This window comes from Brachyistius frenatus, unplaced genomic scaffold, assembly GCF_029030835.1.
Source record: "Brachyistius frenatus isolate BFR_SWC_R1_liver_20210118 unplaced genomic scaffold, ASM2903083v1 Contig_47, whole genome shotgun sequence".
Classification (NCBI taxonomy): domain Eukaryota; kingdom Metazoa; phylum Chordata; class Actinopteri; family Embiotocidae; genus Brachyistius; species Brachyistius frenatus.
Window position 1 is genome coordinate 563,907 of NW_027210646.1, and position 18,738 is coordinate 582,644.

General features: G+C 43.8%; 1 protein-coding gene across 2 annotated transcripts in view; it reads right to left on the reverse strand.

The window, feature by feature from the left end:
• Positions 1–1,477, reverse strand: part of LOC138623826 (phospholipid scramblase 1) — a 179,529-nt gene extending 178,052 nt beyond the window's left edge. For both annotated transcript variants that reach the window (XR_011311104.1, XM_069703569.1), the window contains exons 1-2: positions 1,406–1,477; positions 646–735 (exon numbers count right to left, since the gene is read on the reverse strand). Coding sequence is in view for 1 of the 2 variants with exons in the window: in XM_069703569.1 (XP_069559670.1) it covers positions 646–714 (69 nt within the window). In the remaining variant the exon portion in view is untranslated. The remainder of the gene's footprint in view (positions 1–645; positions 736–1,405) is intronic.
• Positions 1,478–18,738: the final 17,261 nt, after the last annotated feature.

Sequence of the window (18,738 nt, forward strand, 5' to 3'; positions counted from 1 at the left end):
ATAGCTGTATACCCGTACCTATAATGCTGCTGTAGCGAAATAATGTCCCCTTGTGGGATTAATAAAGTAACTATCTATCTATCTATCTATCTATCTATCTATCTATCTATCTATCTATCTATCTATCTATCTATCTATCTATCTATCTATCTAAGCTTCTGTGGTTTCACATCTGCAGAAGTGAAGGACCGCAGCATCAGCACCGGCCAACTCCCTTTCCAATTTGTCATGTTCACGGGAGACGTTTTGCCTCGTCGTAGCAGCAGAAACACAGGTGTTAGGAATAACATCAACCCGAATGAGCCGTGTCAGCGTGACAGTGAGGCTGCTTGAACAATACCAGAACCATGAAACTGAAAGCAAATAGGATTCAGGCACACTTCATTTAATTTTTCACACCTCCCTACCGTGACATGTCAGAATCCTCCTCCCCCCCCCCCCAAACCCCGTCTCCCCCGTTTAACAATTTACTTTCGTGTGCATTGTAATACCAGCGCATTGTCACGTTGTGAATTATACGAGTCTGATTAAATGTGACTCTGAATTTAAATACGAGATCAAATATCTTCCTTACAGTGATGTGCTCATTTCCTCTGCCTTCCAGTAACATTCGTGCATGTAATAGTGAATTTGTGATGGGTTTACCTGAGTGAGGTATTCCAGTCCCTGTGGACAGCCTGGTATTACCGGGTTGGGCACGACATACATATCCATCTTTTCAGAGTGGAGGGAGACCTGTTGATGGGTGCAATATTTAAAACTGAGAAACAGCGCCACCTTCTGTTCACGTGGGTCACAGTCATAAACAAAATGTGGATTAGAGAACACGTTATGTTTCGGGTATGGATCGTTTTGTCCAGCAGATGCAACAAGTCTGGGGGCATCTTCTCTGCTACACTGTGCACGATTTTATTGCTAAACGGTGAAGTAGTCCTCAGCCTGAGCGGAGCAGCTGCGGACCTGCATGGTGGGCGGCACAGATATTCTTGGTTGTATCTGGAAGTGACGAGCTTCTAACAGCAGTGTGGGGGGGGGGGGGACGAAGGACACCCACACACCACCAGGATAAATCCTCTTACTCCGTTTGTTTACGCATAAACAACAACAGGCCTAAAAGCCCACGCAAGCCGCATCGACCGCCTCCAGTATGTAGGTCATATCAGTACGCATCTCTGGGACCGACCACGTTAACGATGTTTACCGCCTGTGAATGTTCCGTCGGCTGGTGAAGAGAGCGCACGCCGAGGTCTGATCTGCCCACTTTCTCATTCAAAGAGAGCGAGTCGTGTCAAAGCGACGAGCTGCCGTCGACACCGGCAGTTCAACACCGTTCGCATCGTACGCGGTTCACACGAGCCAATAAACAGGCCGATATTGCGTCAGAATTAAAAAAAAAAATACTCACCGATATTTAACCCGCTACTTCGAATAATAAACAGGCCACTCCAGAACCAAACCTATGGAATAAACCTCTAATCCCATTGGTCGACGTCATTGCACTTCCTATCTTATGCGCCAATGGCAGAGTGGGATCATAGAAGCGAGCCCAACAGAAGCAAATAGAACCGACTAGAACTGAGTCAAATAGAGCAGATCACAAGCTCAGTAAATTCCAGTTTGTGGAATTAAACAGTCTGCAGTATAGAAAGCATACAGAATGTGTATATATATATATATATTTTTATTGATTTAAAGTAAAGATTAATTTAGGGTCGTTTACTAAACCTGGTTATTTGTAAGACAGACAGTCAGGGTCATTCTGCTCAGTGGTGTGTTGTTTTGAATGATCTTGCCATCATTAAATGATACAAATACATTCTACATTGTTCACTAATAAATGTACTGTTATCTCTACCTGCTTCATACTGCCACCATACCATGCTGAAAACATACCCACAAGTATAAAATTAGCAGTGGTGAAGAAAACACATCTTTTGTAAAGCGATAATTGAAGACTTTGGTTGATCTTTTTACCTGACAGATGCATAGCTTGATGCTGGTTAAGCTGTAAGAAGTTGCTTTTGTGTCCTCCTAAAGTTTTTAGTGTTAATAAAGTTAACGATACAGCGTCCAGAGGACTTCCAGGTAGTGTAACCAGTACGGCAGCCGTATTAAAAGCTCTAAAGCTTGGATGGCATGTAGTTGCTTGTTTTATACCAAATTATTTTCTTTTTCTTTTTGAAAATATTGTTAACATTAATACTAATGTTAACAATATTTTCAGCGAGAGAGATAAAACAAATCCCATCCCTTACTCCTGAAGCACAATATGCATCTCATATGGTTGTTCTGCCAAAAAAAAAAAAAATGAAATAGACATCTACGCCTCTATCTAACACACCACTGAGAGTCTATTCTCAGCGTTTGTGCAACGCAGGCTTCCACTTCCAGTCATACATAATTAGTTATTTAAAAAAAAAAAATCCTAAAACAGCCACATAACACAATGACATTCAACTAATGTGCACGTGAACTTTGCTTGTGTGTGTGTGTGTGTGTGTTATTACAGTCTGCATCCACCGGAGGGCAGTGTTGAGCCAATGATGCTCGCCCTCACTGCCATTACTAAGACTAATGCAATAAATTGCCTCTTCATTGTAAAACAAAAATACACACACAGCTACACTTGCTACTCCTGTTACAAATGACGTGACGTTGTTGGGTCGAGTATCCTTATTTGCGAATACAAATTACCTCATTTCCTCAAGCGCTACTGATTTCTCCAAGAAACGCTAATGAGAACAAACGATGACTATCAGGCAGATCTGCTGACACTTCAGGCACAAACACCTAAAAACACGTTTTAATTGATTCATGTTACAGCTATTGCTTCTTGTGACCTGACGTAGCCAAGAAAACGCTGCCTGGAGTGTTTCCTGCTGTACAAATACAAATGTGCTTTGAATGGAGTGTAAATATTAGTCAATTCTTTTACAACAGCAATACAGTTTGAAGATTATTATTATTTTTTTTTTAGGTGTATTTAATTAGGATTTTAACACTTTGTCACGTGGTGTAATAAAACAGCACTATAGAGTCTGTGTTATCATCCCAACGGCCCAAACGGAGCTGATGTTCTCCATCAGTGGGATTAAAAACAAAGTAATGCAATGACGTTGCAATGGTGGTCGCTCTAATCTGAATAAACAGACCAGACAGTCAGATTGTCTTTCTGACTCCCACAGCCCGGTTACTCCCACCAGGGGAAGGTATGCTTGTGTGTGTGTGTGTGTGTGTGTGTGTGTGTGTGTGTGTGTGTGTGTGTGTGTGTGTGTGTGTGTGTGTGTGTGTGTGTGTGTGTGTGTGTGTGTGTGTGTGTACACCAGTTGTACAGTCTCTGCTCTTGACATTCCTACCTGTTCTACAATTCTTATGTTAGTGTTTTTTTGTTTTTTTTTCTCCCCGTGAAGGTGGTGCTCTTTATCCACATGGGTAATCTTTCGTGCACTCCTAACGAGGTTGTCAGATCGGCCGCATAATGAGGAGCCTAAAGATAAATGTAAAAATGCCTCCATTACACCGCTTTCATCCTCTTGTTCATTAGGTTAGCATAAGGTTACAATACATTACTCCGGTCCCAGTGTTCCGCACACAAAATTGCATGTGTCACCGAAGAGGCTGTGTTTTAGTCTCATTGAGACGCACACATGTATTGTTACCTGCCTAAACCAAACCCTTAACTAAGTCTGACTTTTCCTTGTGATGTTTGGAGAATTGGTCTTATTAATGTTTCACCTCGTGTTTTTGTTTTTTTGTTTTTTTCTACAGTACAATATGTGTGTAATTCACGCCCTCACAAAGAATAACGCGGATTTATTGTCTGCATTTTCATGTCCAAGAACACCGCTTTTGTTATTCCGTCTCTGTCTCTTCACCTCTGCCCATCCCTCACCTCCCTCCCTCCCTTTATTTCTCCCCATTTCTGCACCCCTGTCAAGTGCTTTGTTTGCTGTGACTTTCCATGTGGTTATCTGAGCGGAGACAGTATGCCTCACCCTGGCACAGGACCTCAGTTTCCACGGCAACTTTATAATTGTTTTGGATGTGTTCCAAACGCCACTGGATACCGAGGCATTATTGATGTAAAAAGAAACATGTATGAAATGAGGAGATGTGGAGGCGTCCATATGGTTCCGTACACAGCCTCATGCAAAGCCATTTAACCGTTTTTCAATGGGAGTTTTGTGATACCGCTGAATAGATCCCACGTGTCGCATGATATTTCATAATTTTGATCTCTCTGTATCACAAAGAGATAATGGCGTGCAATACAAGCCACTGAACTGTGTAATATTTCCACTATTCATGTCATTAAGTCATTGTCACAGTATGCACTGCTGGGTTGAGTATGGCGACCTTACTGAATACAATATGTCCATCATGGCGCTTTTGTTTTTTTTTGTTTTTGTCAGTAAATTTGAATAGTAAAATGAGAATGAACTCCATCTGAACACATGACGGAAAACATAAAAGTCTGTGGCAGCAAAAGCTTCTCCAGTTACCATAAAGTATGTCGCTGCTGGCCTCATTCACTTCAAGTAGTCTTTGTTTTGACAGGAGAGGCGGTATGAGTTATCCCAGCGCTTGTCACCATAACCATATTGTGACCCCCAGCCCCAGCCCCCCTCCCACCCACCCCCTCATCCCCCCCACCATCTCTCTTGTCTCTCTCATGCACACACACACACACACACACACACACACACACACACACACACACACACACACACACACACACACACACACACACACACACACACACACACACACACACGTGCAGAGCTTCGCAGCACCTCTCCACCACGAGCTGTGGCCACATTAACCACTGCGCCGCAACACTCATTAAAATAACATATAGTGTCAACAGCAGTGTGGCCCCAAGTGGATGAACCCAAAACGCTCCGTCTTAACTCGCAACTCCACAGACTTGTCTGTACATCTGAGAGTTCCCCTCCAAGCAGCAGGCTTTTATATATATTTTTTTTTTGCAGTTGACTCTTTCCTCGCCGTAGTATCACAGAATATGTGGTAAAAAAAAAAAAAAAAAAAAAAAAAAAAAGCCGAACCGAAATAAGGCCCTGACTGATCTTTTTTCTCTGATCTCAAGCCTCCCCTCCCTCTGCTTAATTTATGACCTGTGAGGAGGAACCCAGGGAGTGAGAAGTGAGTGAGACTGGTGTGAAAGCCCTGAATAGAACAGGGGCAACAGGCCCTCAAATAACACAAAAGAGGCACCACAGCTGTTTGGAGGCAACACAAGCCTTCACCAGGCACTGTCTTCTGCGCTGAGCTCCCAGACTGGCACTCACGCTGACTGTGTAAGCTCAGTTGTTATATGAATACTGTAACACAATCATCACGTTGGATTTGTGGTTGGAAACCTTTCCCCGAGGCGAATTTAAAGTTTAAAAGAAGAATAGTTACGTTACCAAAATACGCCAAATGGAAACCGTCATCTTCACTGATTATCTGCCCTTCGCTGGTTAGGTTAGGTTAGGTTAGGTAGTTACTTTATTAATCCCCGAGGGGACTTTTTTTTTTTTTTCCGCTACAGCAGCATACAGGAAGCAACACTTCAACACGGATTTTCATATTGGGTCTTTTTCGTTTAAAAATGATTTGATATTTATATGATACTAGCTGGGATGAAACCTGCCGTATTCCACGGAAGATCAAGACGAAGGAAAGGAAAAACAGCTGATCACCTTTTTTTTAAAGAGGGCTGGGCCGCTCGAGGGCCCCGCTGAGCCGCAGGAAAGTGTCACCAGCCTTCGAGAGCTCGCTGTCAAGTGCCGGTTACCGACTGTCAACTGCGGCTAAAAATGATTTCAGAATCCGGGGTTAGAAGTTCAGCGCACTGTTTTCTTCCCCCCGGACTGAAGAGAAAACGCTGTCACCATCACTCGGCCCATAATAATTTATCCCCCCCTGTACGAAACTGTTGGCTTCCTGTTCCTGCGTCTGCTTCTTACGTTTTCCACTCGCGCCCATTAGCTGGCCACATGCAGGACACGTGTGAACTTTAAGGAGGATGGCAGCTTTTCCTATAACTTAATTGCAGACCGTTATCGTCATCATGACCGTGTTCGGGGAGGCAAATTGCACAACGGCATCGAGTGTGCGTGTCTTTTCGCATGTTGTCAGTGCTTAGCATTGTAATTGCAGCTTTCTGTTCGTGCATATCATCGTTTCTCAGTGTCTGCAAAGACGAGAATAGAAGCAGTAACTTAATTACCCGTTCAGCTAGTATTTGGAGACCGTATTAATTGGAGAACTTTGGATCCTCAAACCTAAAAAAAAAAACCAACCTTTTCTCAGGTACTAAATAAATGTAAAAGAGTTTAATCTGGTGCCTCCACTCTCCCCTCTCCCCCTCTCTCTTTCCCATCCATCCTAACAGAGAGTATCCGGAGCCATCTGCAGACCACGATCCATCCCCGAACACTGGGGATCACAAAGGTGTTATTTTTCAAAGCTGGCCCTGTCCGCCTCCTGCCGAGGGTGTGCGGCTGCGGTTCAAGGGAAGGTGGGAAACTTCTGAGGCCCCGTTCCCCTTGTACCCCCCCACCCCCTCCGCCCTCCCCCTCCCTGTCGCCTGCCTCCTCAGGGGCAGCCCTTTGAGGGTGTCATAACTGCGGCCTGTATAACATGGGTAACTGCTGACGGCGGTTGGTCACAGTTGATGAAGCCTTTAAAGCAGCCTCCCCTCTCATGGTTTCTGTTAAAATTCTGGGGAGCAGGGCCGAGGCCTGGCTTCCAGACAATTACAGACGTAGGAATGGGAGGACTCCGAGAGCAGAGGAGGCCTGCATTTTGACTTGCCATGGGTAGAGGGTGCTCCAAGTCCATGTTTGACTAGAATGTTGGTCTGTGCATTGCAACGCTACCGCCTTCTCTTTCCCCTTTCCCCCCCCCAAAAAAAAAAAAAATGAAATCACCCCTCTCCATTTTAGTTTGGTGCCGTCTGGCTCGCAAGTTGCCCGCACAAAATGAGTCCTCGGTGTTTTCCGAGCCTGCGCGGCGGTCTCCCTTTTTACAAATCGTCCACCAAGTCTGTGAAATATGCTGTAAATGGACAAAGCTGCAGAACATGCAGCTGTTGTGGTGCCATCCTGTTGTCTTTCGGGGTTGGGGGAGGGCGTGCACAAGGTAAAATGGGACATAAAGCCGTGACAGTGCGGTGGTAATAGCATGAGAGGGTTCGCAGCACCTGGTACTCACCTCTTTCTCCAGAGTCCCTGTGGACACGGTGTCCTGCTGGCACACCGTAAAACTTGATTGTGGAAAACACCATCACGCTGAGACTGATAAAAGGAAAAATAGGAAATGTTTATATTTTTGAATTTTTGGTTGAAACAGCAGAGAAGGAAAGAAATTGTTTTTACAAATATTTTCATGTTTTTTTGTTGTTGTTTGTTTTGAAAACCTTGTCGAGCGCAGAAGCTTTATTTAATTTGAACCCATTTTCCTACAGCGTAGTGTTTACTCATGACATATACACATATTTCTATAAATATATATTTCTATTTGTCTTTCTAAAAAAAAAACATGGCATTTTTGTCTATATTGTAGTTTAGTGTTATGTTTTCCATCACGGTCTAAATTATGTCTAAATTCTTGTGTGGAAAAATCCGTAGTGATTTTGTTTTCAAAACATCTTCCATGTCCGGTACACAGATGCTTAGAAATGAATAACATTTGACATCTATTTTGCCGTTTGTGGAGCTTTTTTTTTTTTTTATTTTTTTACTTAAAATTTGGGATTTTTTTACTTTTTGATTTTGTCATTTTTACTTTTTTATTGATACATTTTTACCACAATTGATTTTCTAGATTCAAAATAAATTCTTATGGCAGATTTCTGGCTATTAGCTGTAAATCTCTTTGCTTAGAAAAAAGGAAAAAAGGAAAAAAAAAAAGCTAGTAAAGATCAGACTTGTGTGCCAGTATTGAATGCTGAATAAGAAAAAGCTCCTCGCAGACGGTGAGTGTGCCGTTTCGGCGCGGCCCGGGGAGCGTGGTGAACCCGGCTGGGCCGGACAGACGCGGCGAGGCGGCCACGTTGCCCCGTGTGAGTCGGTGTCGGTGCAAAGTGCAAAGGCCGGTGTGGTTCAGGACTTCTCCTCAGGTTGTGCACCGCGAGCCGCAGCATGTGGACGACGTGCTCGGAGTGGACCGCTGTACAATGCTCCTCTGTTCTTTGTGCTGTACTTCTATCTCACTGCCTCTCTGTCCTGCACGCGCACGCACACACACGCACGCACGCACACACACACACACACACACACACACACTCTCCTTCCACACACTCATGCATGCACACTGAAGAGTTCTCTCCACGCAGTTGGAAAGACAGGGGTCACTGACTGGATGCTCCCAGCTGAGTACTTCAGTGCAGCCCTTCTCTGAAACACACACATGCGCGCACACACTCACACGTGCACTGTGTTAATGTCTTTTTCCATGCTGGCACCCAGCACAAAGCTTAGCGGTGTTGTAGCCTGCATTTCTCTCCGAAACTCCAGCATTCGCCGAATGGTTTTCTGGTCTATTATATAATCAGTAGAATCTGTTTCCTAAACGCCTTCTTGCAGCTGAGGGAACTCGGACTCTTTCTGCTTAAGAAGACTTAAGTGTTTTTTCACAAGAAGCCTTTAAACAAATCACGCGGCAATTTTATTCTAAAAGATAGTGTCTATTTTCTATTTATTTGATGAAAAAACGATGTGATCCAGAGATATTTTGGGAGTCCTCTCTCGTCGTTATTGTCATACAGGTGCTGGAGGATATTCAGCGTTTCAACCAGCACACTACCGAGATCAAATTCGGACTGATTTCAAGTCCTAAGCAAAGCAGCCATCAGCCAAGGAATCTCACGTTGGGATCCCCGTTAATTGAATAATTTCTCTCTGAGATCCTTTTTATTTTTTATTTCACAATAATGTGACTATAAAGATTCGGGGAAATTGCAAACAGACACGCAATGTTTGTGCTGCTTATTTCATTCGTCCTGTGAAGGATGTCCTGCAGTGATAGGTTCGAAAGCCCATAAAGGTACTCGAGTTTATTACGAGGCAGGCTTTTCACATTAAAGTCAGTTGCAATAAAAAACATTTTTTAACAAAAAGGCAACGTATAAAAGGGAGTGATTAAATTATACACGAGTACTGTCACAAAACTTTCACTTTTTCACTAAACTGATGGACCCCGGTCGGCAAAATGAATCACCGCCGTAATGCTGTAGTATCGATCAAAAACACAGTAATCCTGTGGCCGTTAATCATTCGTGTCAAAATCATAGAAACGTAACCCAGCCAAGGCAGTGTGTGTGTGTGTGTGTGTGTGTGTGTGTGTGTGTGTGGGGTGGGGAGGGTGGAGGGGTGCAGAGGAAGTGGAATGCATGAGGAACAGGGAGGTTGATCCCTCTGCTTCTTTGACGTCAGGCATCCATCTACTGGTGTTATTCCTTAATCTGATTCACTTGGCTGCTCGGCAGACCAGTGCTGCCTGTTGGAAAGGTTTCATGTGCGTGATGGATGCTATTGTCAAGAATTGCCAAGGTCAATATGCGACACAGCAGCGGGAAAAAAAAGAAGAGGACTTTCTTATTTCAAAAGTGCTTCCCATGTATCATCAGCTCTGCAATCTGACCTTGCTTCCCTCTGTAATAACATTCAGAGGGAGGACAACTGCTGGGTGCGTGCTCACGGGTTGGCGTTGATCTTTAAAACGGGTCACGGCGCTGCGGAGAGGAGGCCCGTGTCACTCATGACAGTATGCCGGCGTATTACTTACAGCAAGACAGATTTGGAAATGGAGTTGTACTTGTCTGGCATGAATGCTGGCTGACAATTATGTCTTGATTTGAGCATCTTAGCAGAGGGGCCACTGTTTGACTGCGCGCTTTGTGTGCGAGAGCAATTAGCTGATGTTGCGGCGCGTCAGCAAATCATCAAGCGAACAGATTTCGAGTAATGAAATGGCAATTTTGGCGAATGACAAATAATCGAGGTGAACTTGTCGCACACACAGCTGAAAAATTCAATCTAACAATTTGTCAGTTTGATTGACAGCGTCAGCTTTACTTGCTCTTGCTTCACATCATATGATTTAGTCAACCACATCCCCGTTAAAACTTAATCTCTCTTATTCATACCACATGAGGCAGTGGGGAAACTTTTTGTGATATGAAAGTGGGGTTTTCTTGTCAATAGAACTTGATGCATATTGGATGATGCATGTCTGATCTTATTAAATATCCCCTCCACACGTGAAATACAAATGACTGTACTGACCTGTGGGTCTGTATCACTGTGTCCGTGACGGTGTTTTGTTCTGTCCTCCACACGTCTTCATACGGCGCCGGGAGCATTTCAGAAGCAAAACACTTTGTCTGTCCAATTTTGTCAACTTGATTTTGGTAATTGTTTCTTCTTTTCTTTGTTGTTAGTTCCTACTTTTCGCTGTTTTTTGTGTTGTACTTTGCGCTGCAGCCTACAGACAAAGTTAGTACAGTTGGTTTTATTTTAATTGTTTGAAGAAAAAAAAAAAATCTTCCTCATAATCACCGTGTTTCCATATTTCACATACGGTGTCATTTGCTAAAGGAGAATGCATGACTTCTCCTACTTGAAAGGCCAGCGGGGTAGATCTTATAGTCGATGTAGGGATTTGATATACAACCAGGAGTCTGACAGGGTGGTTTATTTTGTACTGTATTCTCCTTGCCCTTCCTGTGTCTGATTTGGTGCCCGACTGATCTTCTCCGTGCAACTCGTCGCGTTTTCTGTCCAAAAAGTCGACTGGGTGCGTAGTTTTAGCGAAGCGGGGAGGGTACTTATTCACTAGGGGGCGCTGCTGCGTGTCTGCTGGACTCACAAGCGTCGTCTGTAATGGCTGTAAGGTCAAAAAGTCCCACAAAAAGGATTTGTAAAGATCTACGCCTGGCCCTTTTTCAGTTCAAATATTGTTCACTTAAAAGTCTTATCTGAACTGTGATTTGCTTCCAAACTGGTTGTGATATCACAAAGTCATGCTCTTACATGCACGTCTTAAAGTCATATTAAAGAAACTTCCCCTCTTCATCAGATGAATGTGGAACTCGCCGTCTCGTGTCAAACGAGTCCAGTGTGTCATGTACCTCATTTTACTTCTGCACAGTGAAAGTCGAACAGTCAGTTGATAATCACTACAGACAAAACATATACACAATAACGATAGTTATTTGAACTATTATGTTTACTCTGTGGGTTTAACTACCGCTGAGCTAATAGCTTAATTACTGATTCAGCTTGAATGTTATTGTCAGATGAGCATAAAAACATCACATGTTGAGTTATAACAAGCTGTTATCATCCAATAAGGTGGACAGCACACCATCAAATTCCCTGTTTTTTTTGTAAGAAAATGGCAACTAACCCCACTGAGCCCTCATCTCTGACTGTCCACTGAGTCACCGCCCCCACAGGGGAGACCGACCTCCTCAGCCACCTGCGGATGACCCCCCTACGCCCAGTTAAATATGCTCACAGGAAGGAACCAGAGAGGAGAAAATCACGTCATTACGACTCTATACCAGTCCTGCTGCCTCCGCTCCGTCCAGCTTCCTTTATTTTAAGTCCAGGGAATAAGAAATACCCCAAGTCTTTGAAAATGACTTCAATTAAATAATGTTAATCACTATTGCTCAGAACAAAAGTCAAGCTGAGAAATCCCTTGATGGAAATTGTTATAATTGCCCTAACAACGGGGATGAATATTTCTCCCTGCTTAATTACATGTGACTTAATATTTAAATATACCATTTGCGGGTTTTAAAGTATCTTAATCACATCCATTCATTTTAAATATCTAGCATTTGGAGTGGCGGGGGAGCACACAAACACCTTTTACAGTGTGACTGGTTACATGTGGCAGGTAACGTCAGCAGAATGTCAGGTATGTATTATGCACGAGGCGCCGCTGACAGGGCCTGTATACCAAGACAAGAACAGGTAATTGTGCTTCCCTCTTACAGTAGGAGGTCCGGAGTGATCAGTGCAACAGACTGACTCGGAGCTCTGACCCATCCATCGTAAACAATGGCGCCTTTCAGACACATTTTAGAGAGTAGTTTCATCACCGTGGCATGAGAAACATCGTGCAATCTGTACGTACTTTATCATTATAAATATATCTTTCTAAAGAAGTGTGCGACAGTTAATTCTAAATTTACAGAATTTAGCGCTTAGTTGTTTGTGAAAGTTTATTGAAATGTTTGTTGATGTCATTCATCCATCAGAATTTCCTGGCTCCACACTCCTGAAATGTGAAAATGTTCAGATTTTGGGCTGCTGGTTGAAACAAATTATTTGAGGAGCTCAAGGAAAACGGAATGGATTTTGGTCACCATTTTTTTGGCCTAAACAGTTCACTGATTAACCGTAAAAATAATGAACCCAGTCGATAATTAATCAAATCAGAACAAGCAGCCCGTCCTCACTTCACCGTGGCCTGGAAGCTAGTATTGTAGCGTATCACTTGTTACCAAATGTTCCGTCCCTCTTCTCCTCTCGCTTTGGTCCTGTAGGAACTCGTGGCATGGCTTCTCGAGGACCAGGGGTGGCAACCCCAGTGTCCTGGCCGGCAGCCAACAGTAACTCTCCCAATCTGGCCACCTAAATCACCACCTCATCTAATTGGCCAAATCACCTGCTGTTCTCAGACCCCCGTTGCTGCGTGGCAAAGGCCTTCTGAGGAATCAGACGATGTTTGCAAACTGCTAATGTTGTATTTGGTCAGTGTTCAGAGACGCTTCTAACAGTAGGAGCATACAGGTCGCGGGCCGTTTGGGGTGGGTGGGGGGTGGAGGTTTGAATCGGTATACTGTGGAAACTAATTTTTCCATTTTATGTTTGAATTTCGACTGTGAGAATAAGTTTTCTGCTTCGGAGCAATTACTGCAATGTACACAAATCAAGCCGACACTGGGATGCAGCACTTCCTCCATGCTGTCACTTATCGAGAGTTGACAATAAGCTGAAATGCTGCGGGGCTGGCAAACGCACGGAAATACAAAGGGAAGCACACACGTCAACAGACAACTGTGCGTGTACACACACACACACACACACACACACACGAGTTAAGCAGGCCTTTGGGTCACGCAGTGTGAGTGAAAAACAGAGAGTGGGAGTGAGCGAGCAGCTGCAGGAGCCGTGGGGTGGGTTGGGCCTTACGGCGAGCAGCAAGGGGCTGGGGGAGGCTTAGGGGATGGAAGAGGCTGAGGAGGCTGGGGAGGGCTGCGGGGAGACCCGGAGCTAGGGGCCGCCTGTTTAATTGGAGCTCATTTACACAGCAGTGGAGCAGGAGACACCTGAAGGGCCTTCCCTGCCTTATCAGCTAAATGGCTCCCACTCCCCCTATTCCACAAGTCAGATTCTTGTTTATTCACGTGTTTCTCTCTCTGAATACCTTTTCTGCTTCTGAAATTCCAGATTTTCTTCCAGATATGGGTCAGTTGAACTATCCTTTCTCTTCAGTTTCTAGCCTTTAGTTATTTATTTTTTAAAAACCATAGAGACCATTTTCGATGAAGTTCGGAGCAGACTGCTGCATATACAAGTTGTTGACATCTGAATTTTAAATGATGCGTGCCTTTAATAGCCGATATTATGCTCCGGTAAAATAATTAAATCAGTTTGTGTTGACAACGATACGCGCCATATCATCATCCTGTATTTTTGAAAAGAAGGCAGAGGATGGCGAGGTGGAAAACAGGAGGGAGTGGATGGGGGGGGGGGTTGGGATTATGATGAGGAGGAAGAGGAGCCAAAAGAAGGAACAACTTACTGTAATCATAGTCATGTTCAATCAGACACCTGCTATTAAGTTGATAAATACACTTTTCCCAGTGTGAGTCCGGATACACTGAGTACCCCTAAGGCACTGTTCTGCTCTTTAACTACCTACTCTGCCTGGCTTCTTCACTCAACCACCGAATCTCTTCCCATTAACTCACATTTCACCCAGTCTCACAAGACGTCCTGAAACCCATTCCTTGTAGGGCACTATATGATTGACTAAATGTAGTCCTTAGCAGTGGGGCCGAAAGCAGATTTGGTGAGTGGCTTTTCTGGCTTTTGGAAAGTGAAAAGGTGGAGTTGGGCGCGTTTTCGGTCCATTAGTGAGTAATATTTTGTCCTCCTTTCCCTTCGTGCTTACGGTAATAAGAAAAAATGGGAGCAGAGAGAGTGTGTGTGTGTGTGTGTGTGTGTTTCGGGAGGGGTGGCGGGTATACTGAGAAGGTAGTTGGATTTGAGGCGGGGAGGGTGCACAGACAAAGCTTTTTGCCTCCTTAATCTTTTGTCTCGCCTTTTCAGCTCCCGTCGGTGCCCACATGCTGGTGACGGGGCCAAGACGATGCCTCCTGTTGAGAATCTTACTCAGCACGGTGTCATGGCCGCCACGACACCTGATAAACATTAAGCACAGGCTGTGAAGCCTAAGTGTTATTATTGTTGTTTATTCATTTTATGTCCCCTTAGTGTTTCGGCCCGCAGCTGTTGTTTGGAAATGATGTAGACGCCGACTTGCATGCTTTTAAGATGACTTTCCTCAGGACCATAAAAGCAACTAAAGGGCCTTCTTGACTATAGCCCAGGTTCCAGGTTTAAGTGGGTCTGGGATTTAATTAGCAATGCCCTAACGTTTGAAATCCTGTTTTTGAGTGAGGCACCAGGAAGTTTTACAACTTTTATTTGGATGTTAATATTGAACTCGTTGTCTTCCGTCAAATTATCACAGCCCACTGGCGTCTGAGATACGCACGAGATGCTTTACGTTCAGAGAAAAGGTCATTGTTTGGGTTAAATGTGACACATTCGCAATATAGTGAGGGCTAGGCTACTCAGCAAGGTGAGGAAAAAGGTAAAACAAGTCATTTTATGGAAGCAACGTTACTTGCGTAATGTAGGTTACTTTACGTACGTTACATAATTTATATACGTTTTTAGAAGAAATATATGTTGACTTTTGCTTTCTTAAGCGAAAGGCCTGTGTTTGATCCATCCATCTACCCTTGACTTCCTCAACTTTGTCACTTTATTCTCCATCACATGACCTCCTTCTTTGACCCGGGTCACGGACCCGGCGCTGAAGGGCACCCTGCGGCACCTCTCGATCGCTCCGCCAATGGCTTTGGCAGAAAAGCAGCATTTGATGCACCGGGAACGAGAACCGGGCTGTGATATCAGTAATGTGTAATGTGCGCCTCCACTGCACTCATTATTGAAACTCTGATACAGAGACAGACCTGCTGTCCTCAGGCAAAGTGTTCCCTCCCAAACCACGGGATGAGGGAAAGTTGTCTTTTTGATATAACTGTTTATGTACCCGCATTAAGGAAGAGATAGGAGAAAAAAAAAAAAGATTGTTCTCTGGTCTTCCACAAAAGTGAGATTACACCCCTGCAATCAAAACAAAAAACTCTCTTTCAAACCCCTCTCTCTACTATTAATTGTTGGTACAGTCCACTTTTCCAGCACATGAAACACATCCAGCATCTTTGTTCCACCTGGTACTTATCACACGCCCTGAATCAATGCCTCTTGCGTGATCACAGGTAACCGGGATGTGGTAAGGATGCAATGTACAGCAATATGTACCGCTATCTGATCAATGTTAACAGTGTTGAATTTTTAAGCCTCTCCGTCTACTATTGATTTGTTTTTGTTTTTTTGTCCAAGTAAAATTCCCCAAAATATTTTTGCCAGGGTAAATGAGCTAATAGCTGTCCCATGATCAGCAGTGTAACAATATTGTATTTGAACTCCCTGCATCAATATTATGAATGTTCTAAGGAATGAACAAAACAAACTTGTGGGAACAGCATGGTTAAAAGCCACACTAGCCGATGTTATTGAAATCTAAACTTGCTTTGAAACCTGAAGATCCTGTGTACATTTTCCCAAAAATGTTTTCCTTCAGTTCCTTTGAGCCTTAAAAGAAAATTCATAACTTTGTGGTCAAAGTTCAAAACCATCCCCGGGTGGAACATCTGAAAAAAAAAAGAAAAGAAAAAGGGCCATAACATACAATTCTCCTCTTAAAATCACACATGTCACTGATTGAGTTGCAAACCGGCTGGGACGAGATGCGATGCGTCTGGAGGCATCGGAGGGGGGTCCTCCCTCCCATCTTCCCCGTACTCCTTCTTCTTCTTCTTCTTCTTCTTCTTCTTCTTCTTCTTCTCTCTATCTATCGGCTGAGTGGAATTCATCATCTGTTGTGAGGGTGCAGCACATGATAAGCATGCAAGCAGGCGAGTCGGGCCGCTATATCACTGGCAATGAATGAACGACCTCACTTTGACCCGACCAGGGGAGGAAAACACATGTTCTGCTGGTCTTGGCTGGCTGGCTACCTGCAGAGAGGGTTGGGAATTCCTCCAGCGGGAGGCACGGGGAGACGGAGGGATGGAGGAGGCGGAGAAAGAGAGCCGGTCTCCATGTGTCTCCTCGGCCCCGACATTAACTTGGAGAGGATGTTGGCATATTGTCCTTTTGTCAGACATGGCTGGTGTCTTGTCTGAAGCGTTACATGATTTCAGATGTCTTTGTGTCGAGAAGCAGTGGTCAGATTAACGAGGGGAAGGGCTACAAAACATGTACCTTTGGTGGGAGGTTGGAGCATTGTTATAGTGGCACATTAAACTTGTTGGGGGGAACAATGTGTGAGCGTGTTAACCTTTTGGAACAACCGTAGACTAATACCCATTTAACATGACGTTACGAGGCTGCTAAGCTCCCTCAGACGCTGCTCACACTGCAAATCCTGTGTTTCCTGCTACGAGCTCAGCAAGCTCTTGGGCTACCTATTGTTTTTTTTTTATTACGTGTAAAGCATTTTTCCACTTTCTGAATCTATGGGGGGAATGTGAACTCTTTGTCCACCCTCCCCTCAGTTCCGAATCACTTTCTTATCCTTTCTCCACCCGTGTTCCCATGAAATGCAGCTCTGGATTTCATTACTGGGCAAAGTTGCGTGTTTCTGTGTGCACATATGTTTGTGTTTATGTGTGTGCATGCAATGGTGTGTGCAAGATAGTAGAGTAGTCACCACACGGAAACCCTTAAGTTACGATAAAACAAAAACAAAAAAACATGCAAATACTTTCGTCTATACACGTGCGTATAATTTGTTACACGCTCGTGTGTGCGAGTATGTTTACAACGTAATGTGCAGCTGTAACAGCTTTGTCGTACACGTGCATGTTTTTAGGGCTACATGTGTGCGTTTGTGCCCCCCCCCCCTCCCACTCCCACCAGAGTCCATATACTGCAGCTACCCGGCTGTGTTTTAGTGTTAGACTGTTGCAAACTGTTGAGAAGGGGCCTCGGCCTCATGTCTGTACAAGGAGCCGGAGAATGTAGAATCGGCGGCAAGTGGCCGTGGAGGTATGGATGGCTGCGGGAGGGCGTGGTCACTGGATAAAGAGAGCGATTCCTGTTACTGCGGTGAGGAAAAAAGGGGGTGGTAAGGGGGTTGCTGGAGGCGGTCCACGTCGCCCCTTTATTTACTTTGACCCCAGGTCTGCAGGAGGCCCGGGGAGGGCACATGCCAAACTCCCCAGGCGGGCAGAACTGCCCTGCCCTCTCTCTCACCTCCCTGCCCGCCCCCCTGTCTCCAGTTAGATATATGTCTGTTTGGAGCCGGAGCTGCATGAGTGGCAACGATAGCCCTCTTCTATTTTCTTACATCTCTGGGTTTAGACAGGATATTAATGTTGTCTTTTGAAGTGGGTTCTGCAATATGTTGCTTTACATTAACAGAATATTTATAGTACTTGTGAATACAGATAATATTACAAGAGTTTACTACAGCAAAAGTTTGTTTGTGATATTAAAAAAAAAAAAAAAAAAAAGACTTTCAAATTAAAATGACTGATTGGTCTCCATAAATATGGGAATCTGGATGATACTGCACAATATTTTTGCACTTTTGCATTTGTCTCTATAAATCAGCCTATGATTTATATTCTTTCAGATGAGCTGGGGGATATTATTAGACAAATTAATATCTTTCTTATAAGCAACAAGACACATTAAACTTTAATCTTAAATAAATGTGACGTGTGATTGCAGGATGCAGTTTTATAAATGTGTAGAAGTAATCGTTAAATTATGCATAGACCTCATCAATCCTTTAATAAAGTCACAATTAGAAGCTGAAACGAAGGATGATTGAAAAAGGAGGGAAAAGGAGAAGGAGCTCTGTGCCTTAAGATGTTAATTATTCAAATGAGCCAAAGTGTACCTGCCTGATGTCAATGCCATCACAGTGGTAATTATTACCATGGTGATGCTATTGCCATGGTGAAACAGAGTGTGATTTATTTAGTTAAAGCAATTAGGTGATGTGATTAGAAATACAAACATAATTGCAGATTTAAAGGGATTTTTTTTTTAAAAATCTTTTATGGACTGTTTTCCTTTCGTAGTGTACGTTACTCCCAGCAACCTTTGACACGACCCCCTACAGTCTTCAGCATTCATGGAAACACTCAATTCTTTCAATAAAAAGGTGTGCAAAGGATAGTATGACAAAAGTGATTCATCACATTGGGGTGTTACATTTCTTTTAGATTTTTATTGGAAGAAAGGCTTTTAGCTTCAAAGAACACTGCAAGAAAAGAAGATGAATTGAGAAAGCAATAATCTGACATATGAGGAACTTTTTGTGTGCAGCAGCTAATATGCC